At 40.5% G+C, this 24887-nt stretch overlaps 1 protein-coding gene across 7 annotated transcripts in view; it reads right to left on the bottom strand.

Annotated features, from left to right (window-relative positions):
- The window catches only part of cacna1g (calcium channel, voltage-dependent, T type, alpha 1G subunit), a 156453-nt gene that overhangs the window by 37912 nt on the left and 93654 nt on the right, over positions 1–24887 (bottom strand). For 5 of the 7 annotated variants that reach the window (XM_068304859.1, XM_068304861.1, XM_068304862.1 and 2 more), the window contains 12 exons: positions 23735–23828; positions 22221–22402; positions 21464–21802; positions 20386–20565; positions 19696–19796; positions 15570–15693; positions 12013–12081; positions 9463–9647; positions 4439–4565; positions 2997–3122; positions 2817–2906; positions 2435–2627 (listed from right to left, as the gene is read on the bottom strand). In XM_068304859.1, coding sequence (XP_068160960.1) covers positions 2435–2627; positions 2817–2906; positions 2997–3122; positions 4439–4565; positions 9463–9647; positions 12013–12081; positions 15570–15693; positions 19696–19796; positions 20386–20565; positions 21464–21802; positions 22221–22402; positions 23735–23828 — 1810 coding nt within the window. The remainder of the gene's footprint in view (positions 1–2434; positions 2628–2816; positions 2907–2996; positions 3123–4438; positions 4566–9462; positions 9648–12012; positions 12082–15569; positions 15694–19695; positions 19797–20385; positions 20566–21463; positions 21803–22220; positions 22403–23734; positions 23829–24887) is intronic. The other 2 variants (XM_068304860.1, XM_068304865.1) reach the window with 1 other exon arrangement.

The following is a 24887-nucleotide window of genomic DNA, read 5'->3' as shown; positions in this document are numbered from 1 at the left end:
TCCTAACTACCTAATGTGAAAATGTTTCCATTGGTCAGATGTTTCTTTTTGTTTTTTTTACCATTTTCTCAGATTTCATGTGGGATTAGTTTTTTTTTTTTAAATAATCAAAGGATTATGATACTAATGTACCAAATTAAAAGGCAACTCCAGCATGGCTTTTACACTGCTTTTCGCAGGGAGTGTGTTTCTTCTTATTCTGTATGTAGAGTTGTAGAAACAAATCAACACCTATTTGAAAAAGATATGACTTCAGTAGCATACGACCACATACAGCATAAAGGTTTGATTTCTGGACAAGGCAGGTGTAGATACTTATCCCCCCTGATGTCCGTTGGGTGTCCATCAAACACATGTTTTTTTCTATTCCAGAAAAACAAAACCTTAGCAGCTCAAAGGATGTTCATCTAGACTTATTCTACAGTCCAGAAAGAATTACAATGGGATCATAGCACCCTAACCTTACTCAACATGAGTTTTCTTCTGTGCTGGTGCAGCAGTGCAGTGCTGTTGACAGTGGACAGTGGATGGATCGTGGACGATGTGGAAGAGCTGTGAAAGACAAAGCCACGACAGAGAAAACAGGAAATAGCATGTCCAGCGGACTTGGGCTGATGGGAGAGAGGCAGGGGGGCGGGGACGCGTGATGGGGCCCTACCTCCCGTGATCATTGAACTGATAACCCTAGCCACCAAGGTGCGTGGGCGTGGTCGGTGGTAGTTGTGGGTTTAAAGGGATACACAGAACATGCTGGAAACTCTGTACCTTTCAAAGTGCCTTCAGAAAGGGCCCAACTCACCCCCGGAACCATTAAATCTAGAGGAATGAGACTGTGTTAGTCAGAAATAAGCAGAAGACAGCCAAGAAGGATTGAGAGTTAGAATGAGGAGAGAGTCAAAGAGACAGAAAGAGGGAAAGAAGGAAGGAGTAAGGCTAGAAGGAAGCGGTGAAAGATAAAGCTGGTTTATGTTCCTGTGTTTTGTCTTTCCATTGATTCTGAGTCCACTTTGGATTTTTTATTTTGTCACAATTGGAAACTTGAAGACTATCAAACCAACCACCTCAAAATGATAATATATACAGTATAGTTTTATGCTATCAAGTCATTGCTTTATAAGAAAACAACGTGTTCAGCATTGCTATTGTGCTATAAATTTAGCCTTTTCTTCTTCTTGACCCAAAACAAGATTGCATACAAAAAGGTTTCCTGTTAAAAAAACACAAAAAAATCATGTGTGGTTTTCAACCAATAAATACAAAAAAAAAAGAGGGAGGAGAATTAACAAATATATAAGGATCCATGTGATTTGAGAAAAAGGAAGGAACCTAAAGATACACTATGAAGTGAACGTGGAACATGTACAAAGGCAGTGTCTTGATTGGTCGGATGCCTCCTGAAAAAGGAATATCAATAGCCATCTGTATTACTATAGAGTTGGAACGGAACATCTCTATCATCAAATTAACGTATCGTCTCATATAGACAGAAAAAAGAACAACTTTTTTTTCCACCTAAGTAGTAAATGATGTCCACTGCTCCTTGTGGAATTTTAAATAGAATGTGCCTTTAATTTACGTGGAGAAAATACTGGAAGAAAATTTGCAAAACTTCTAACACTAGCAGATGTTATTCCTATATTTTTACGTGAAGGAGGCAGTGGAAGAATAAAACCCAAACCAAGCAGTTTTTCAGCAACTCCTATACAGCCGGAAGGGAGGGGCAAACAGGCTGGGAATTTACTAACTTGAGAAATCTCACCCAAACTGATGTCAGAACTTAGCATTGGGAAAACTAACAAAAAGCTAATATTTCTTTTGGATTCATTGTATTCCTGCCCCGACGGCTGTACTAAACAACATGCAGAAGAGGGAAGGGAAGGGGGGTTGTCATTTTTCTTTAGGGCAATTATAATCAACAACTCCCCGCTCCCCCCACAGCTCCATATAGCCACTAACCATGCAAGGCCCGTCTGTCAGCACGCATTGGCATGCTAAGAGGGGCCACCCCAAGTGCGGCGCCTATGGTCGACCAGGCAAGGGAGGGGAAGAAGAAAGAGTAGGGGGCTAACACCAGCATTCAGCTTCCTTAGCTCTGCAACCCATCCAATTATGGAAACTTTTCTTAACATCCAGCTTGATTAATTTTTTTCTGGAGTTGAAGAGGAGCCTCCACAGTTATTAGCAGGGTATGCAGAGCAAGAGATGGTGAACATCAGACTGCGCCATTAAAAACTAGTCCAAAGGCCTACAAGAAAAAGAAAAAAAGAGCATGTCCCACCACAGAGTAACGACTGTAGTTGGTACCGGCTCACTAACTAAGATTTTTCCGAGATCAGCCAAACCAAAGCAAAAAGCAAAAAAGGCTCAGGCTCAAATCAAGCAGGACTCAGAAAGATGTGGAAAGACTACCGACCAGCCAGCTCCTTCTCCTTACTCCGTCTCTTTTTCTCCATGCGTTTCAATCTCTTCTCCTCCCTGCGTTTGGCCTCCTCGGCCTCTTGGTGGCGCCGACACTTGTGGAAATTCTCCACCACCACACCCACAAACATGTTGAGAACGAAGAAGGCCACAATCAAGAGGAAGGAAATGAAGTAGAGCAGCATCCATGGGTTGTAGTTCATTATCGGCTGAAACATAAAATATACAAGACATTTTATAGATATTTATAAACTCCGTTTACCTGAGCTACACTATAAACTGGTAAATTATGGCTAATGCACGGCAACCATATATATTTATAAGTGGATGATGTACAGATGTTCTAGACACAAGTCACATGTACATATATTGTGTATATTGTGTATGAATTTTTTAACCTGTTGGTCAACCCCTACGGCATCTAGTCCATCATACATGATGTCCACCCAACCGTCTTTAGAAGCCAGAACAAATAGGGACATTAAAGCCTGAGAAAGGAAAAAAAGAAGAAATGAAGCAGAAAAAAAATACTTCTATCTGTCCATTCATCAGAAATATTGGGATTTCATTGGCTTCACCTGTCCCAGGTTGTCAAAGTTGTATTTGTGTCTGACCCATTTGTAGTTGGCCAGCATACAGTCTGATTTATTGGTGACATTTCTGACATCTTCTCCTTGACAAACAAAAAACTTCCCCTTGAACAGCTGTAAAGAAATCATGGACAAATTAAGTGGGAGAAACAATGAAAATATGTAATTTCACTTCAAAGTAAGGACTTTCCAGCTGGATTCACATCTAACATTGAACTTCATATTCTAAAAAAATATGATAATTTGGTAATAATGTCTTAAGTATTCATTCATTTGTTAATTTTCTTGACTGCGTCTTCTGTTTCTGCAGGGGAGTTGCTGAAGCCTATCCCAACTGACTTACAGGCGAGAGTCGGGGGGCACTCCAAGTGACACACTGCTGTTTGCATGTCCTAAGTAATCTCACTTTGAAAGTTGAAATCTAACTTTCTGCATTTAAAAACATTAAAATGTCTTATGCTGAATTTAAACTTTAAAAACATAACATTTTTCATTTGTACGATTGCTAACATGGCGGCACGTTGGTGCAGTGGTTAGTGCTGAGACCTCACAGCAAGATGGGTCGGGGTTCTGGTCCTGATTTGTGCTGAGTTTGCAAGTTCTCCCAGAGTCTGCATGGGTTCTCTCCCAGTTCTCCAACTTCCTCCCACCTCCACCTCAGGTGGATTGGTTGATTCTGAAGTGTCCATAGGTGTGAGTGTGTGGTGGTTTGTCTTTGCTGTGGTCCCATCGTGCGCTGGCAACGTGTCCGGAGTGTCCCCCCGCCAAAAGCACGTAAGTCCGCTAAGACTTACTAACTCCCATGAAAGTGGAGGAACCGGTATAATAAAAAATGAATGAATGCTAACATTTTTCAAATAGTTTTTCCAATGACTTTTAAAAAAAATCTACATTGGATAAAGGAGCAACACACTGATTTGTTTTTTGTTAATACCATTGATCTTCAGTGTATCATATATACATTCCATGCTATTCTTGTGATGCCTTGCTCAAGAGCACCTCGCCAGCGCCTTGCAGGTAGAGTGGATCTTCTCCAACCACCACACTCCATATTTTTGATCTGGGACAGCAACCCAGTTTCTTACCCACTGAGCGATACCAATACTGAAGTATTCATTTTTGTTTAAATATGATGTATAGACCCTCACAACCAGCCCAGTAGAAGATACATCATGGAAATACTGATTGAGAAGACCGATGGGATGTTGCAAAACTATTTCTGCTGATATTTCATTAGTTGTAAGTATTACCAAGATGGAAAGGGAGAAAGTGAATAATTATGGGAATGCCTGTCAAATGTAAAACCTGGAGCACGCTGGCAGGAAGACAGTGTTCCTGTGTAAAAGCTGGCTAGAATGCGAATGTGCCTCCTTTGTGTTTCCTCATTATCTCTGTCTGTCTCCTCCCATCTCCTCACCCTTCCCTCTCACCTGTACTCCCAAGATGCCAAAGATAATGAAGAAGGCGCAGCATATGACCACGATGTTGCCGATGGGCTTCAGCGATGACATCAGGGTCTCTACCACCAGCTTCAGCCCTGGGGCTCTGCTGATCACACTGGAACACAGCATACAATAGGATTTTAGTGTTCTGCTTTTTGTAGTGGGGAGTAAATACAGGATGTTTCTCCTGTATTTACTTCAATCCACAACCCCACTCACCCCTCAGGTCTACACACTCATGTAAACACATATACCCTTTCTTTTATTCTTTATTTAATTTTCATCGCCAATAAATCCCTTTTATATTTTTAGATTCACACACTTCAGAACATCTCAAACAAAAACACCTGTTGAGTCTCATTTACATTCACACATACTTTCTCTCTTGCACACTTCTTTCTGCTTCCTTTCATTTCTGCAGAGGAAAAAAACCAGACACATCTAATTAAACTAATGCAGTGATGAGGATGTTTAATTAGTGCCAGCACGGCACCCAGCACCACACTACACTGCAGCTATGCTTCTCCAACATGCTTAAACACAGACTTGAAAGCTGCAAAGCAACCTGCTAATGCAGCCACACTATTCTGCATGAACTGTCACATGGAAAACACACACTTCATGATGATGCGAGAGCATGCAGATGTGACAGCAACCTTCACACACACAGGAATTTCAAACTCAATGTCATTGGATACTAACATAATGAAATAAAAGGTCTTAAAGAGGAAAACAAAACTACAAGGTGACACAAGAAATGCTTTCAAGGCTGCTTTTGTATGCTTTTCCTAGTTGAGTGAAGGAATAATCAATAACAATGGCACTAAAGAATAAAAGTGCAGGAATAACCACAGCAATATTCTTTGAAATCTGCATAAAACATAATGATTGTGCAGTTGTATCTTATCACTTTGTACCTCACTTCCACTTTTCAAAGTTCTATTGAGAATGTGGTTTGGCTGCAATACCATCACTGAAGTATAGAGGGCGCTCTAGCTTAAGACCGACATTATGTAGAAGAAACAACCCTCCAGCTTCAGGGTCACAGTCTGGAGGAGAGTTCACTTATACATTTTAGAAATTGTGACAGCAACCTCTCTTTGACAAGAATTAAACGTTGTTGATTCAACCTAAAACATGGTTTAAAAGTTGTCAGGGATGAGATGAAAAATAATGCAGATAATGTCAATTTGCAGTCATTCTCTAACTCACTCTGCTGGATCACATTTTATTTTTTAAAAATGTTGCTGCTTTTCGTATGAAAACTATGAGTTAATTTTTATGCTCCTTTACACCATGTTCTCCCTTTGAGCTCCACTCCAACAAATATACTGAAGTGAAAAAGGCTTATTAAGTGAAGGACACACTCTGTGATGGTATCCTCTCAATAAATTGTATTTGCATATGACATCAAAAAAGTTATGAGAAGGAGGGGAAAGTGGGGAGGGAAAAGTTAGCGTTCTCTTCTCATTTTCCTCTGCATAATTTCACAGAAGTTCACAGCATGTACTTGTTTTGTGCAAGGCACAAAGAAAACTGCCACGATGTAGAACACCTGCACCACCCATCTCTCTCTCCCTCAAACTGAGAGAACATCAAGTCGGGTGAAGAGTGGCAGGCGTGTTCCCCCAGCGCTAACGCTGGGTGTAATTAAGAGATGTGGGAGGATAGAAATAGGGAGCACGAGAGAGGGAGGAGAGGAGGGCTGGGGAGTTGCAGGGATATAGACAGAATAAAAAATGAGGCAGCTGCTATCTTCTTTTTTTATCTCAATTTTGTTTCTTTTCTTTTCTGCTCAACGGCTGTCTAACCAGCAGCTGCTCAACTGTCCAATCAATGGATTCAGGCAGCACACGTAGGACGGAGGATTTCCCAGAGGAACTCCATCATCATTAAAGAATGGATCTGATCAAAAAAATAAAATAAAAATAAGGGGTCAACTATGGGGGTCACATCCAGTCATGACGTCACAAACGCAACCAAGCTGTTGTTCTGCTGCGTTGCAGATGGCTGGGGGAGGTCCAGGTTTCGTTTCCAGTTTGCAGCTGAATTAACCATGGAGGTAAAGGTCCATGAGGTGACTTTCCAGGCTTCCCTGAGGCCGACCCCCGGCACAGGCTGGAGGACTGGCTGTGGAGGTGTGTGTCCCGCGGAACAAAAACGATGCATAATTCTGTCCCCCACACACACACGCCCACACCAACACACACACACACACACACACACACACACACACACACACACACACACACACACACGCATGTTCTTGTTTGCCCCCTTGTGGATGTGCTTCATAACTTGCAGTGTGTCAAGAGTGACCCATGTGCACACACATTTACACATCAAAAATCTGCACACACACACACTGACACAAACACACACACGCAGCCAAAAAATGTGATGATGCTGATGCCTCATGTGCTCCCAGAGGGGAAAACATACGAGTTTGTATTTTATTTAAACAGCCAGTGAGTGTGAATGTGTCACAAATTAACTGCAGTTGATATTGACACTCTAAATTTATTTTGGAGCCATGAATTGACAAAAAAAAATTAGTCCAAAGGTGAGCAGTGTGCACTGAATTCTAGTGAAGATTTTGTTTACAGGTCGTCTAAGCCTTCATTGTCATTTTATAAAATCATACCTACAAAAAAATTAAATTTAACGAAAAGACTTTAAGTAGTCACATGACAGGATTATTTCTTTTTTTTTTATTCATGATACCAGTCTCCAAATACCCAGTATAAAATTCAGGGTCAGTCAGTTAACTAATAGACTATTTTCTTGTAATTAGCTACGACAGCCGAACCATTATAGATACTATCGTGACAAAGTTATCAGAATAGAGACCAGCTATACAAGCTCACATATTTTGTCCCCAAAGATATTCATCATGACCGTAATTGAAACATTAACTAAAAACCGGGCAACAATTCCACTGAGGAACAACAGGTTTGTAAGTACCTGTAGTACACGATTATCACACGTCAGTAAACCTACCGCAGTACCGTAATTTAATACACTAAAGTCTTTAATGCCATTCTGCAGTATTTCAATGGAAACTGAGAAACTACCTTAGAAGTGATTTTGCAGTATTGCTTTCCCATAACTCATCTACAGCCTCTGGGGAGGAAGGAGCCCAGCTAACACGCTCAGCTTTCTTCATCTCCTCTTCCTCCCTCCCTCACACTGCCTGTCTTCATACAGTCCTCCTAATCCAATTTATCTCTCTGCTGCTGCTGTTATGCATTTTTCTCAAACTGAAGGCATTCCTTCCAAGAGAAAATGTTGCCCTTTGCTCCTTTGGGATATTTCCCCCTAAATTAAGATTTATCTAATTTCCTTCTGTAATTGTTACATCTCATCTAATCTGACTTTGAACCTTAATGGACATGAATCCGACCTCGATCTGGAGTCAGCAGATAGAGTCAGGTACAGGTGTTTCCATTGTAACATCTCCACCACATCTAATTACATCTGACAGCAAGCAAACTCTTAAACGTCACATTAATATTTCACTTGTAACTGAAGTGTACTCGGTTTTAAAATGAACTATGCTCAACATTAAGACTTAGTAGCTCTCCTAAAGACCCCTCCCAGTCCCGCGTTGTGAATCCATAGCTGTGTCTCGGTTCTGGGTCAATGTTGTCTGCAAATGTGTTTCCTTCAGAGGATGTGGTCTATGAAGACCAGGCAGCACTGAGGTCTGTTAAAGGGTAGTAATCGATCGATTGATCAGCCATCAAAGTTAAGACATAGTAAAATCAGTTTTGGAGGAAGGCATCAATAGCATTCTTCTTCTCTTACACAAATGTAGGTTACAGTAAAATCTGCAGTGGCATTAGCACTAATAATAGTAATAACACATTTATTATTAAAGTGTTGTAGTGCTGGAAACAGCAGAAACAGTAACAGGACTTGATCCATTCTTGTTGATTCAAGTTTTATTGTGTGTGTTTGTGACCATGAGAGACTGAGACACTTCACCTTCAGTCCTTTGGGAAATAAATCCAACTATTACTTGTTTATGGTGAATTTAGCAATGACATGAGACAATGCATAGACCCCTTTGAAGGATGTGGCCTCTGTCCTGAGACCCAGCTATTGTTCCCCAGTGAGGGATGTAATACCAGACCATTCCATTCCAATGCCAGTGTGTCATCAATAATGCTCATATTACCGTTGACAAACTTAATTTGGGAAGTCTAAAGCCAGAAGCTGGATTACACATCACTTTTTATCTATCATTGCATAAAAATCAACTTCATCTCAGTTTGCTGACTGAGGAAAGTAAGTTCAAGATGAAATAGGAATTAAGCGTGTAAACATATTGTCCTAACTGCCCCAAACTAATATCTGAAGACTAAAACATGATATCAAATAAGAAATACTTCATACAGGGAGACTGAGTTTTTCACTACAATGTATTTCATGGAATTTAGAAGGAACTTTGATGGAATACTTGTTTGTCCTCTTCTTCTTGAGAATGATGAATATTCAAGAGAGGGCAAAGCCTCAAGTTCCCTTTACAATGAGAGCCAAGTCAAGCATGAAGCATCCTGTGGACATGTGACATCCATAGAAATAACAACAAAAAAGTATTCTCTGGGGATAAAACTATGATACAAATACAGTCTCCAAATGAATTATTTCCTCCTTGTTTCCACTCCAATAAACATTGCTCTTCAAATGTGTTCACAATGGTAATGAAAAATGCAGAAATGTACTCTAAAACAGACACACAGACCCACACAATTCACAAACGCAGGCACGCACGCACGCGCGCATGCACATACACACGCTGGATTCTCCCAAAAGTGGTGCAGGTCAGTGGTGGGAAGAAGTTCTGTTTGTTTTTCCCTTCATTTTAAAATAAACCTTCAACATTAGGAACTTTAAAGCTCCACATAACAAACTCTGAGTTTTTACTTATTTCTATGAAATCCAAGCTGTTTGTTTATAATAATTAGATCATTTTGTGTCTTACGTTTATCCATCGGGGTGCGACTTACCGCAGAGGCCTCAGGGTCCTCAGCAGCCTCAGCACTCTGAGCATGCCCAGGATCTTGGTACCAGAATTGGAGATGAGAGACACCAGGATGTCAATGACAGAAATCATCACTAGCATCCCATCCAGAATGTTCCAGCTGCTCCTCAGGTAAGCCTTTTCCCCGAAACACCAGCCCAGAGCTACGATCTGGATACAAAAGCAACATTCAGTTGTGTGTACCAGACAGAATGGCTCTGTATATGCCAAGTTGATTTTCTCAAAGTTTCTGTAAGCCTTGTAACAACATCCTAGTTTTGCTTCAAACTTTCATGTACATCATCATTTATTCTACCGTTTTCATTGTACCTTCTAACTTGATCCTTAAGCAGGGGAAAGTGCCAGAGCGGAGCTCTCTCCATTGTGTGTGTTACATCATTTAGGTGTACGACATGACGATTGAATCTGGCAGTGCATATGCAACTCGATTTAAAAAAAATAAAAAGTATTGACTTTTACAATCTGGGATCTCATTCTCCTGGAGACTCATCGAGATGAGTTATATGGAGTCATCTAACGTTTGCTTTTGGTTCAAAGTTGTCTACAATTGTATAGTTGTCTAGACAAAAACTGCTTGGCCTAAAGGCAAAAACTTATTGCTGAATTTCCATTTTTGGTGGAACTATACCTTTAATAGTTATTTTATTATTGTTGTTAAATAAATATATGCATATAGCTCCTGAAAAATCAGCAAGACCTGATAGTGAACATATAAAACCTGATAAATCACCTGGAAAATAAGATGATATAACCTCTGTGTGTGTGTGTGTGTGTGTGTGTGTGTGTGTGTGTGTGTGTGTGTGTGTGTGTGTGCGTGCGTGCGTGCGTGTGTGTGTGTGAGAGTCTGTGTGTGTGAACCAAATATTCATCAGGCCAGCAGTAACACTGAGACCAACTTTGAATGAGTGACACCCATGAACTTTCCTCCTCTTCCTCTGCTCACCCACGCTTCCACAGACCTCCATTCAAAGCTGTTCCATTTGAATACTGGCGAGACAATCCCCCGCTTAGCGTTATGAAACAGTCCTGACAGGGTGTGTGTGAGCATTGTGACTGCTCACTGTCTGTTTGAGTCTGCTATTCTGTGACTTCCCTTACTCTCTTCTCTTTAACCTTCTGATTTATTCCGTTTTAGTGGATATTAACACTTTCAGCATAACAATACATGAACAGAAAAAAATAAACACATGAATGACTGTAGAGTAATATGAATTTTACCACAAAAATATTTTTATGGAAATAAAAAATGGACCATAGCACTTAACTACTTTTTTTGATGTAACATAGCAGACTAACACGATGGAATGGTATTGCTAGTGTCCAAAAAGATCCATCCCAGTGCAGCATCACTGGCTGCACTAGAGTGTAACGTCACAACTTTATACAATAAACATGCTAGACAACAAACAAGTTTAAATATGTAATTAGGATATATAATTATAAGTAATACTACCGCTTCTACAACTAGTTTGAGGGCTGAGGTGGAATTTAGGTGTATCTGAACATCCTTAAAAAAGTCAAAAATTACCAACAGTAAAAAATAAACACAATATCAAATACAGGTAGGCCCCAAAATAGAAACACATGCACCAACATATCTAACTACTATAGTTCCCCTTTCTGCCACAAACATTGCCAAGCAGCACCTCTCCATATGCATAACGACCTCCGACAACAGCTCTGCCTCTTACTGATGATAAATCCTCCCTCCTCCTCCACTTTCTTCGCTCTAAATGTAAATTACATCATGGTATTACAATATTTCATTTCATCTATATGTTGCTTTTATGTCCTGTAATGTTTCTGAGGAGTACTTTCCTATTTCTAGGCGTGATGGCATTTAAATAACCTCAGATAGAAATTATAGATTCCTCTATCCATCTGTTTTCTTCAGCTTCTTCTGCCTATTGCAGGTCACGGGGGTTGCTGGAGCCAATCTCAGCAGACTATGGGTCAAAGGCAGAGGGACATCAGAGATGCGTCGCCAGTGCACCACGGAGTCATATGAAAGACAAGCAACCATTCAAGCACACACCCACACTGACGAGCAATTTTGACATGACCAATCCATCTAAACTCTATGTTGTTGAAGGTGGGAAGAAGCTGGAGAACCTGGAGAGAACCCAAACATACAAATTCCACAAAGAAAAGATTCGCACCCCGACAGCGACAGTGCTACCCACTGAGCCACCGTGCCGGCCACAATAATAGATTTAAATTTAAGAAGTAACGACTGACGAACAATTCAGCTTCAGATGAAGAAAAGCCTCTCGGAAACAATTGTGTTCGTAGGTTGAGGACTACTTGTATATAACATTGGCTTCAGCAGTTACATTAACTGACTTGGTAAGAACAGCAGCCAGTATGGACACTGGTCACGTAACATGATGCAAATACTAGGTAATCTATCCTGTGCATCTTGTGAACAAAATGTTTGACCTTTGGAAAGTAAGCCAATAAACTCTCAGAGAACTCTTATAAAACAAAGTGTCACAGAAATCTCAAAGCACCTCACCTTTATCAGCATCTCAGCCACGAAGATCGCCGTGAAGATGTAGTTGGACAATGTCAGGAAAATGCGTTCCTGCGGTATAGAAGGAAGACGGATCTTGGTTAGTTCAGGTTCCACCTATTACTAAAAACCTTTTCTAAATTGATCGAGTGTTCAGCTGAAAGATGTGGATGACAGCTATTTCACAAATAATTGCCCTTGTTGTACTCACTAATAATGATGCCTTGAAGGTTATTAAAAAGTTTACTAAGCTTACTCTTTAATTAGCACTGTAGCAAGTATTCAAACAAAGAGGTTAATTTTTCGATCTAAAAATTTATGTTCCTTTTGCCAGTGGGGAAAAATCCTCAGCTTTGTGTAGTGTAAATAAACTCATTAAAATAACATCCTGACCCAAGTGGATTTCAAAGGGACAACCAGCATTGAGTCACCTGTTCAGCACCTGGCCAGAGGCGTCAGTCGTGGTAACAAAGAACAATTTAAATTTGGTATTTTTTCAATGAACAAAGCAGCATCATGTCCCTCACCTTCAGTTCAGAAAATGAGCATCATCATTTTGTTTTTGTGTGTGCATATGCAACACAACATCATCAAAAAAGAAATCCCAAATGTAGATCCAAGCACATATTATTGCACACCATGCTTCCTGATGCTGGAGGCGGTATGGCTCAGTGGTGGGTTCATAACAGTGGATGGAAGACTATTTACTGAGACTGACAGGACTGAGGAGAGAAAACAAGCCACCAAGCAGGAATGAAAACCTTTCACTGGCTGCTTATTTACCATACTGTATTTTCCTTCTATTCATGAACCCCAAACCCCATCTTGCTACTAACTGTCCGTGTGTGTGCATGTGTATGCACAGTAAATGCCTTTCCCACGGCCTCTGGCTACCATCGCCTGAGGGTTTTAAAGTGCAAAATCAAACACAAACTCAGACATTGAAATCCTGCTGTGTTTTTATGTCGTCTCTGAAAATATCAAACATGACATCACTGGGAATGCAGGCGTTGTGGGGTTTTATAAATTCCTCACTTGACAGCAGACATTCCTGTCTGTGCGAATGAGTTATCCATGCTTTCATTCATTATAAACCAACAGGCGTGTGATGGGAAATGGGAGAAGTCCAAGAAGAGGGAAAGGAAAGGCCCTATAACCTTCATTATGGTGGGTAATACAAAGTATAAATAGCTCCTGATGTGTTTAGTAACCAACTTGTGACAATGAAATGATGTTATTCTTGAAATTCTTCTTTCTGGGACGTTTAAAAAGATAGTTACTCAATACCCACCCTAAAATGAGACCATGTACGCCAAAACAATTTTTGATAGATTTTTCAGTTATCATAATTTTAGCATAAAAATTCAGCAGAATATCAACTTTAAGTTATTTTGGCAACAATTTGGCCCTACGGTGAGCTGGTGTTTCATCCAGGGTGTACCCCGCCTCTGGCATGTAGCCAGATGGGATAGTCTCCTGCCAATCAATGACTCACAAGGAAATTAAGTAGATTTAGAAGAGATGGTTATGTCTTGTTTACAAGAAAATGAATGGATGGATGATTGTTGTAAAAAAAAAGAGACAAGAATAAATAAAGTATAAAATGTCATTAGACATGGACTACACTGACATTTTGCACACATGCAATATATTTCATCAAACTAAGCAGTAATAGTTTACAAAAAGTGATATTGTACAAACAATTCACAGTTTTGTCCCACAAAGTGATAACTTTGGTTTTGTGAAAAAAAAAAAAAAAAACAACAACAAACTTTAGCTTGGTTAATGTGATATTTGTGTTAACCTTTTTGATGTACTGTGTGTACTGCATTGAGAGGAGCCTGTTTGTGTTTGTTTCCTTAACTTTTCATCCTAAAATAGAGAAGAATAAAAGACTTCCCTCGTGCCTTCCTCTCGTTCCTCAGTTTTACTCATGGTGATGTGTTTCCCAATTCAATACCTCCAATCCAGCGTATCCCACCGCAACTCAGGAAACCACAAACCTCAACTGGTTGTGAAGCAATGCAGCACAAACAGACACGACTGAGGGACTCTGATCAGAGACAAAACATGACCAGTGGGTGATGCTCAGATGGGTGATCCTCAGATGCTTGAGCGGCACAGAATATATTCTAGCATCCAGTGATGAAATTACAAAGCCTTCCTGTGTTCCTGAGCAGAGAACAAGACTTAATCCACGTCTTCTTGAGAACCTCCATCATGGTCCGATGAACAGCACCATCCCTCTAAACTTTGAGGCGAAGAAAATGTAGATTGATTTTATTTTGTACTGTTAGCAACTTTGAGTTTCCAGCTGTGATGTATTGTCCAAATTTCAGTTGAGAGTAATAAGTCATGATACATGAAATAATCATTGCCATGATAGAAAGATTATAAATGAATGGCAATGAGCCTGTTTCTATTAGATGAAAATTGCCTGTGTTTTGTCAGACTGGCACCACGGATGATGCAAGGCAGGTGCTTCACACAAGCGAGGACAAAGGTATACATTATACATGTTTAGTTGTCAGATGCAGCCCAAACAGAATCGAATCACAATCGGCTTCATTAATTCCAAACACCCCCCACACACAGACAAATAGGTGGAATAAGCTCCAGAGCACCAGAGAATGATCAGTCACTGCATCTGTAAGGCGGACGAGGCCGACTCGCGGCTACAATGACTAATCATTCTCATGTTCCAGAACGCTTCCGGCATCACACACCTTATCGTTTCAATAAGGACCTCAGGGTGGATGGACTGACTAGGATTCTGAGTTATAAATGCATCTGAATGTCGCAGTTTTTATTTGTAATTTAGCCTAGTTTAGTTTCTTCTTATACATATGTGTATGTGAAATCTACGTACAGTATGTGTGAGTCCGTGCATGTGTGTGTTCTCTGTGCCCTGATTACACTAGGATGCATGTGAATTGGCCTCTGGTTGTAAAACATCTCGTCTCCTGGACATTAGCCATGTACTGTATGTAAGCCTGCATTTTAGCCACACAGCAAAGCATTCGATTAAGACCAAATCACAGTTTGTCCTATCCACAGAACACATCTCCCAGTTTAAAACAAAACCCTCAATAATTATTGTGTTTATGCATGGGATGGCTGGGCTGTGTTTTCCTGCTATAGCTTGAAGTAGGAAAGGACAAACTTAGAGAGACGTGAGTGTAATGTGTTGCTGGAAGGCTTTCAGCTCGCCCTCGTCGATTTGAGGCGATGGTGCATCCACTAAGGAGATGATAGTGTTTATGATGCAGTGCAGTGGATACGGGGTATAACAAACATTACCCAAATCTACTGGCTCAGTTATTCAAGAGCCATTTCCTCCTTGCACAATGTTCCATTCCATTTCTCTGCGTAAGTACAGTAATTCTGCTTTGGGGTGAGAGTGGGTCCATGTATCTTTTCTCTGTACCTGTCATTCCTTCTTATTTCTATAGACCGCAGAGTGATTAGTTCTATCCCTCTATGGAGTCTAACTTCACAAATAGTTAAATGGTTCCTTATAAATGGTGTATTTGTGCACTTTATTGTGTTCTGAGACTTACAGCACTGGTGGGGTCGATGCGAGGTCTCTCCATGGCAATAGTGATGCAGTTGAGGAAGATGATCACCAACACAATGTGGTCAAACATCTTGTGGGTGATGATGTTATTGCACAGTACCCGAAATCTTAAAGAAAGTACATAAAAAACACGCATTAAAATAATAATAATAATAATAATAATAATAATATTATAAGAAGAAGAATCCTAATAAAATAAAACAATCGTGAAACGGAAATTGTCAACATAATTAAAAAAATAAGTCTTCAAATGAGTGTATCTTTTGGGAGTAATTATTTTCAATATTATTATTATATTTTCAACATTCCAACTATATTCCTCATCAATGAATGCCTGTGAAATCCATTCTGAACATTCTGCCAACCCTTCCACCCAAACCTAAGTCTCTGCCTACATGTAAAAATTCTACCTCCAGCTCTTCCACAAGGCTAAATATTACTAATCTAATGTTGTTGCATATGAATTGTAAAGAAATTGTACATGAAATGCTGCAATGCTGGTATACTAACTTGATAAATGTGCATTGAAAAAAAGGCATCACCACTATTTATTTTCACTATGGTAATGTTTGCTGTTTTTTTGTGTGAATCACACTGGAGGTACTTGGGTACAGTTTTCAAACAGCAGCTTATCCAGACTCATATTTAATGACTTTGGCATTTAACAAGAGCTGTTTATATAGTTTATTTTATAAACTTTTCACAAACTTTTGTTATGGGAAATCTGAATCTTCATGGTCACAATCTGTCAAATATGTAGGCTGGTAAAAAGGTAAAGCACCTCCCTACAAATTGCAATGAACTTGAAGGATGAGGGGAATTACTCAGTCTTGATATGATCTTTAAAACCATGAATAAATACAGTTCAATAACATTTACCAAGACCCTGTGAGCACTTCATGGTTTGGTTTAAGACAATCTCTCTAAATCTGCCGTTGAATCAGAAGATATTAATTATGCCTGAATTGCTTTAAACAACATGAAGAGGTTCCCACGGATTTTGCTTGACAAGAGTGAATGAAAATGTATTTTCTGAGTGAGGGCTGTTATGCCATGTGAACAGACAGTGTTTAAAGCTTTCATCTTCTCATTTCTGAGGTGTTAGTGCTTCAACTTCTCAATAAAGTAACTGACATACATGTATTACTGATTTAAGTTAATTATATACTTTCAAAGGTTGTCACTAACATTTTTTTCTCATTTAAAGCTGTAACTTTTATGACTCAATATGAGTCACAGGAGCTTTTCCTTTTGAACATCTTAGTAATGTTCAAGTGCTGCATTCCCTAGAGAAGATAAGAGAAAAGCCACATACACTAATTACCCAGTTTTCTGCATTCCAAAAAGAAAAAGACAAACAAACAAAAAAAAAACCACATAAAATGCATCATTTGGTGTGGTGGATCACTGCTTTCCAGGAAAGAGCTGACAGATGCCAAGTTCATGTGTTCTTCAGCTCTCTACTAGATCAGTTCTGTGTTTTATTACCAAGAACTGGGTTGGAGAAAGAAACTTTCTGCATAAAAATGCTGCAGATCATTACTTTCACCATTTACTGTAATTCTAAGAAGGTCTGCCTGCTGTGTTTGGTCTGTGCTTGTAATGCACCTAATTATGTGCTGCTCAGATGACCCTCTTCATCTGGAAAGTTCAGTGGAGTTCGACATTTATTCTAATCAGAGACCATTTTGCCCAAGATATTCCTTGTTGATAATACACAATGCTTACACATCCAAGTCTTGCACGTCTGATCACAGTGACTGGGTTCAAATGGCTTCAACATTATGGCTTCAAATCCATGCTTATTTAAATCGTGCCTGCAGTGATCACCAGTTGCTGCTGCAGCTAACCCCAACAGCAGACAGGTTAAGGTTAAAGCTGCCGGACTCCCACCATGATGCTGCCTCTCCACGTGATTGTGAACATAGCCATCCGTTGTGGTTGGACATGTGAACGGGCGCCACACAGATGGGTCATCAGTGTCGCTCGCACAAGTATGACGCCTGCTGTAAATGAATGTTAGCCAGCCTGGTTTGAGCCACGTAACCTCAATAAAGACTACCAACTAGTCTCGTATCATGTCTGTGTAGGTTCTCAGTCATCCAGGTCATGGATGACTGATGACTACTTCAGTTGGAACTGAAGAAGTCTCTTGGATGAGAGACGAAACCTCTTCAAGAACTTTCTTAACGTCCAGTGGATCGACTCAATAGCTTTTGGATAGTCTTGTAACATATAATACATCCCACAGAGAAAAAACCCAATACTTAAAAGGCATAACTTCACAGCAAATCTCTCACACTGATAGGGAAGATCAATGACTCTCAAGAGTTTGATACCGTGACTTTGACTTTGCTCAAATTTGTGAGGGAAATCTAAATTTTAAAATAGTTATTTCTGTAAAAGTGATGTGAAAAGGAGCTTCTCTCGGCTGTGATTACTTTCAGATTCGACCACCTCATATTAAGCTATAAATGCTATTGCAAGCCAATTGTCCAGTTTGCCCACAAGGCCATATACATTCAATGCAGGGTATTTTGTTTCTTAATCGGTGGCTTTACAACATAAAAACGGTGAGACATTCCAGCTATCAAGAGGAAACTTCATAGGCTAACTACAGTAGTAGCTACTTAGCTGAGAGAGCTAACATTCCCAGCTAGATTTTAGTTTTTCATCTAATTACTTTAACATGGTGTGAAGCGGCTGCTCTTGCACTGGTTCTGCATTATAACATGCGGAGTATGAGCAACAACAACAATAAATCAGGCTTTTTGGTTCTTTTGTGTTACAGATAAAGTTTATTAACAATCTTTAAATGTTGATTTCTTGCTCTTCTAATGTAAGATTGCTATTTAAGATTGATTTTAAAAGGTTACACTGCCATCTACTGATCTGGAATGCATACTGCAGTCCTTGTGACCTGTGATCTTTTCAGAAATGTTATTGTGACAATGCATTTCTTACTCAAAGGCCTTTTTTTTTTTTCTATTTTGTGAAGCAAAGCAAAACCATTGCAGCGTAAATGGGGCCTCATTGAAGAATAATTCAAATCCTGGCTGGCATGCATTGTTGTTGGAAATGAAATGATACAAACGTGAATCCACCCACATACCTGTGTTGCAACAATTACAGTAATTCTAGTACCGGTTATATCCAACGATCATGCTCTAATCTATCAATCACTGCAAAAACAAAATAACATCTAAACTTGAGGGTGACATTTTGACCAAATCTGTGCAGCAAAATGAAGAAACACAGCATACATTCACAGACGTGTGTCAATGACATTTTTGTTTTCATTTTAGTCTTAAATGCTCTTTCTGGTTAACAGTCATACGTCGGCTCTATCACGCATCGTGGATGGGCGTAACATGATACTGTTAATGCCATTCATCTTTTACAACATGGATGAGGGTTTCATTGTTTAGTGTTTAAGTGTTTAGCATGACGAGGTGTTGCATTCATGGTGGTTGGTGTTCCCTTCACAGCCATATTCTCAAAACAGTAGGGAAAAACAAATCGAAAATCCAGAAGGATGGGAGGAGAGAAGTAAGATCGGATGAAGGGGGGTGGGAAGCAGATAATTCAGCACGTGGCAGCGATAACACGCTGCACTCTGTAGGAGAAGCTCCCTTCCTCGCCATGCTCCAACTGACTCACCCCTGACATGGCAGAAATGTGCAGATAAAAGAGACTTCTGAAGGGAGAATGTGGGAGGGAAGAGCAGTTTATATAGGGAGGACTGAAAAACTGCTGAGCTTACACTGAAGTAAAAAACATTTGCCATTACAGTCAGCATTATGGGATGTCAGTCAAATGCAATGCTGAGAATTCTCATCTTGTGAAGAAGATTCAGTCTTCTTTTATACACTGATAAGAAAAATGAAGCATTTAAGAAGTGCTGTAGACAAAATATTTTTGAAACAATCTATTTTTGACATTTGATTTAATTTCAAGATACACATTTCATTTCAACTGCCATAGTAGGACTTAATTTTTCATTTGATAAACAAATGCTTTTCTAAACTAATGCTAGTCAAATATAAAAATGTTTCTACAAAAATAGTGAAAAATTGAGGTGAAGAAGGAATTACGGATGTAAATACTACCTTGACTCTAGAGGAAAGAGGTAGAGTGACCAGGTGTCCCTCTGTCGACACCAATCCGGCTGTTTCCTCTCCAGCCAGTGGACCAGCCTTGCAAACCGACCCTGGAGCAAGTACAAAACACATTCATTATTCATGTGTTAATTATTTAATGGATGCACATTATGAACCACAAACATTCTCCACTGATTGAATACTTGAATTAGTTGGTTATCACAACACTGTTTCATAGATATGATTGGAAGAAGGTTAGTCATTAACGGTCCCCCTCGGGTCAAACACAAAGACATAAGACAGGGCTGCCCAATGCCTTTGTGAACTGTCATTATTTGCTGATGCATATCTCAGCTGGCTGCAGAAAAGAGGTAGGGTGCGCCCAAAATGAGAAGCGAACTTATAGCACACATAGAGGCAAAAAATCACTCATGCACGCACGCATCAACGGACAATTTAGATTGACCTATTCAGCTAAGCTGCATGTTTTAGTAGGTACAAAGAAGTTGGAAAACCTGAAGAGAACCTACGCAGAAATGGGGAGAAAATACAAAAGAATTGAACCAAGAACCTTCCTGCAGTGAGACAACAACACTACCGACTGTGCCACCCTACTGTGACTATTAAAGACAAAACTATGTGTGCTCACATGTACTTAAAACAAGCTACAAATCCAAGCACACTTGAACCCAGACTGACCAGGGTGGCCTCCTCTTCTGCATTTTCATCTTCAGTGTTGTCCTCCAGAGAGACGTGTGTGGGTCCGAGGCCTGAAGGAGATCCCTTCCCGTTACAGTCTCTGTGCTCCAATGACCGAAGGTGGCCGAGTGAAGGAGGTCTGGAGCTGTGCATACTTGCTGAGCGGTAAAGGTATGGCACCTACAAATGAGGAAACTGCTATAACTTTGAAGATTTGAGACTGTGTGGTATTTATATACTGTAAATGAGCAAGTATGAATTTATTACATTATGATTGGGCTATGCAACTCTATAGAGAATACAAACAAGGTGGAAGAGTTGGGTTGGACTGATAAATTGTCCTTACAATACTTTACAGTAATCTCATCTGTGATGGAAAGCAAGATCATTCTCTCATGTATCCATGAAAGCTGGTTTATTTTCCTGATAAGAAAGCCTCTCTAACGGACTTTCATGGCACACCCTTTAGATGATATAAGCTGGTAAATTCAACCGATGTTCTGTAGAAGGTGTAATAGGTCCAAAGAATCAGGCTTCAGCATGTTTAAAATGTGCTTTCAGATCCCCTTCCGTATCCGATTTTTAGGGCTGACTGTCAACACTGTTTTTAGAAAATGTCCAAATGGGATCTTGCTCTGTTCAGACCGGGCCACATTATTGGCCGATCTGACAGGTTGCCATGCCGCGCTCTGTAGCATGCATTGGTTCTTGCATCACATAAAGTGACGTCATGGACAGTCAAAACCGATCGGTGTGTTTGGAGCTGTTAAGACTGAGATGCCTCTGTCCGAATGTGATTTGAAACTACCTCCAGAAAGTGTTTTCAATACGTCTTGTAAAGATTTTATGTGGAATGTGACTGTTCATACCACAACAGAGACATCAGTTTTCAATCTGGATGGGCAAAAAATCAGATTTTGGCTCTCTGTCTGAACGCAACCATAGTTACACAAGGGGAAATTGCAAATTTTGCGCCGATGTACAGTAATTTCTATCCCTATAGCACTTCAACTCAAATGTCAAACAGCGCTAATGACAAATACCTCAAAGTTAGAATTGATGGATACAAAGCACCTACCTGTAGCAGAGCATCTGGAGGCAAATCCATGGAGCTCCGAGTTTCTGCTGACTCCATCCTCCGGTGTCGGGCCACTCTCTGGGGCTGGGACATGGAATCAGTCCTGGTCAGCGAGGTGTCATCATCCTCCATTAACTCCTCTCCACCTTCACCTCCACCTTCCCCATCTTCTGAGCTCGATCCATCCTCCCCAGAGAGGAGAGACCGTCGCTCCCCAGACTGTCGCTTCTGGCGTTTCACAGATGGAACACGACCCAGGCTGTTCCAACTGGACCGCCTGCTGGTCTGGCCACTCCCGGAGCTCCAAGGAGCATGGGGAGAGGAGCTCCTAATGCTGGTCTGGGGCCGGAGTGCAAGAGGAGGAAAGAGAAGGAGAGGCAAAAGAAAAATTAATGTAACAGTCTTTGAACTGTAGGAATGCTTTTCTTCCATGGGCATGAGCAGCGTTGGATTCCCTAATATGTTAATTGAGCAGAGATTTGTTCTGACAGATAGAGAATCAAACACAGAGTTCTGGTCTATTTTTTCCTCATTGCTTCATCCTGATCATGAGTTTGTCAAACCAGTGGCAGTGATATCAGTATTTGTTGAACCCTAGGTCGCATTAACTATCGTCAATTGTAATAGAATCTACAAATCAGTAGTACTAACTGGCAGTGGGAATTTGTTGGATTTGTTATCCATCCACAATGGTAATGTAAGCTTTCTGACATTATAGCAATGAGCATTTGATAGATGAGACAATAAAAATACAAACCGGCGATTTGTCGTAGCAGGCTGGCTCTATAGAGACATTGCTGCCTCGGCGGGTCTCATAGCCAACAACGGGGTCACCTCCAACAGGCAACTTGGGTACAGGCATTGGTGTGGCGGCCGTGTGAGTAATCAGAGGTGGAGTCAGGTTGGTCTTCAGGTCCACATGACCATTTACAGGCACTACTAGGGAGAGATAAAAAAGAATTACATCAATGAACAAAATGGAAAGACATATGAAAAAGAAGATGATAAAAATAGCATCCTAGAGAAAAGCAGTGCCGCACAGTTAAAAATGTATGCATCATAATGTCACTGAGCAATGTAAATATTATAGCAGGGCATTTATCTTGTGGGTTATGTGGGAGAGGAGATTATGTATGGCAGAAGCACAAACACGTGACACACAGAGGGCAATGTAACTTTAATAATTTTAATTCATTTGCCTTCCAACTTTTATCCAAGGTCTCGAAGATGCATATGAGTCTCTTCCAGCTATGTAAGCAGTTTTATACTGAGAATATGAACAGGCTGAAGGGGAGATAATACAGTACATTTGGGAGTTGTACTCCATACAGTAGTGTTTCCTTTGGGCTTTTGGGTCTGGACGAACAGCAATTAGATAGGACTAGCGGGAACCCGTGGAAATTCCACGATAAAACAAATAATATCAGACTCCATACCAAACATATGAAAACAAATGTACTAGTATTATAAACCAAGTGCATCCATCACAGAGTTCTCCCTCCAGCAGGTAGCGCATCCCGGTCAAGCAAGTTTATCAACGCCTCTTCGACGTGGAACTGTTGCACATCATAAAACAGTCGGTTTTAACTCTGTCCATTCTGTGTGTACATGTAGACATGGGTCACACACACTAACGTCACAGCGGTTTTCGTCACAGGGACACGCCCCCCGGATAGAAAAAGTTTCGGTTACAGCGTCCACACGACAACACAGACCCGATGTTTTCAAGAAACTCTGTGTTTTCGTCCTGGATATCTGCGTTGTCCTGTGGATGAAAGGCGTAACTGCAAAAAAAAGCCTCCCTGCCCGAAGCCTTACGCCATATTGTTCACGTGATTCCTTCTGGCAGATGTGTCGCAATTGGTTTGGCGCTTGATTGACAGGTAGTGGGTGGAGTTAAAACGTGACACTGTGAGATTTTCAAGTGAGCTTATTCAAATAGGCATGTGCTAACCAAGTGTGGTCAGAAAAGACAGGGGAAAAAAGACTTAGAGGAGTCAACCCCAGACAGGTTGGGTGAAGTATTCAGTGCCTTCTACCTAACTTAACGCTTATTTCCGTGAACTCAGAAAAAGCACAGGGTGTAATCTCTAGAGATCTAATAGTGCCTAGCAATTAACTGAAAAAAAAAACTCCCCACAGATGGTTCAAGTTTGCAATGGGGGCATGAATAAATCACAGAGGGATCAATTCTTTGCATCTCTATGTAAGCAGAATGCAGGAATGCAATTTGTGATACCTGTTTAGGTGGAGTTAACCTGTACGCCTCACCTGCTGAGGCTGATAAGTCCTTCTTGCTGCCGTTAACGTCCTCCATACTTCGTGCACAGGAATCGATCTCCGAGCCTGGTTTAGACGCATCACCCTTCAAATACAAAAAGACACCAAGTGTTAGATGGAGACACCTGTGCATGTCTGTTTCTGGCAATGTTGACACTAATGTAGTGGTTTGAAGGTGTTTCCAAATATTTTTATATACTGTATGTCCTGGTATCACATCAATCCTTTTTGGATTTGACTTCATACAAGTCACAAGAGACTGTACATAAGGTTGTGATCACCCCGATAAATGAGTTCAAAGGTTGAGGCTGTGAAAGAGTAAGTGTGTCAAATGTTTGAGAAATGAAATGAAAGTCAAATCAGTTTCCGCTGTGAAGGACATAGTGAGGAAGTGGAAGACCACAGGCACAGTTGTAGTTAAGGCCTGGAGTCACAGGCCAAGAAAAATCTCTGATAAGCAGAGGCGAAGGATAGTGGGAACGGTCAAACTCAACCCACAGACCAGCTCCAAAGACCCACAGCATGGTCTTACTGCAGATGATGTCACTATGATCGCTTCAATTATTCTACGCACTTAGCACAAGGAGATGCTGTATGAAAGAGTAATGCAGCGGAAGCCTTTTTGACGCACATGCCACAGAGTTGCTTGAGGTACGCTAAAGCAGTGGTCCCCAACCATTTTTGCGCCACGGACCGGTTTCATCTAAGACAATATTTTCACGGACCGGTCTTCGTTTGCTCGATAATCGTTAATTACGCCAGGGCAGCTGTAGTCTAACAATAAATCGTCCGCAGTGGTTTTATGTAAAATGTAGACATCAACAGACAATAAACAAACTTTTTTTCATAAATTGATAATCAATATCTCTATTTCGTCTCTGTAAACAAAATAATTATAAGAAATAATTACATTAAAAACTCGATTCACGTGACTGCACTGATGAGGTTTATTTTGAAATTTTGCGACTTACAATCAGTGCATTCAATGAAATATTGATCATTTCCAATAGAAAGGTGAACAAGTCAATCAAATAATAGTAATTACAAAAATGAGAATTAGTGGATGGGGACCGCTGATCTAGGGGTAACGGGAGACAATGACACCTGAAGTGTGTACCATATGTCTGGTCTACTCCGCAGTTTG

This window comes from Antennarius striatus, chromosome 21 (assembly GCF_040054535.1).
Source record: "Antennarius striatus isolate MH-2024 chromosome 21, ASM4005453v1, whole genome shotgun sequence".
Taxonomy (NCBI): domain Eukaryota; kingdom Metazoa; phylum Chordata; class Actinopteri; order Lophiiformes; family Antennariidae; genus Antennarius; species Antennarius striatus.
The sequence above is the reverse complement of the archived record's forward strand: the minus strand, read 5'-3'. Positions and strand labels throughout refer to the sequence as shown.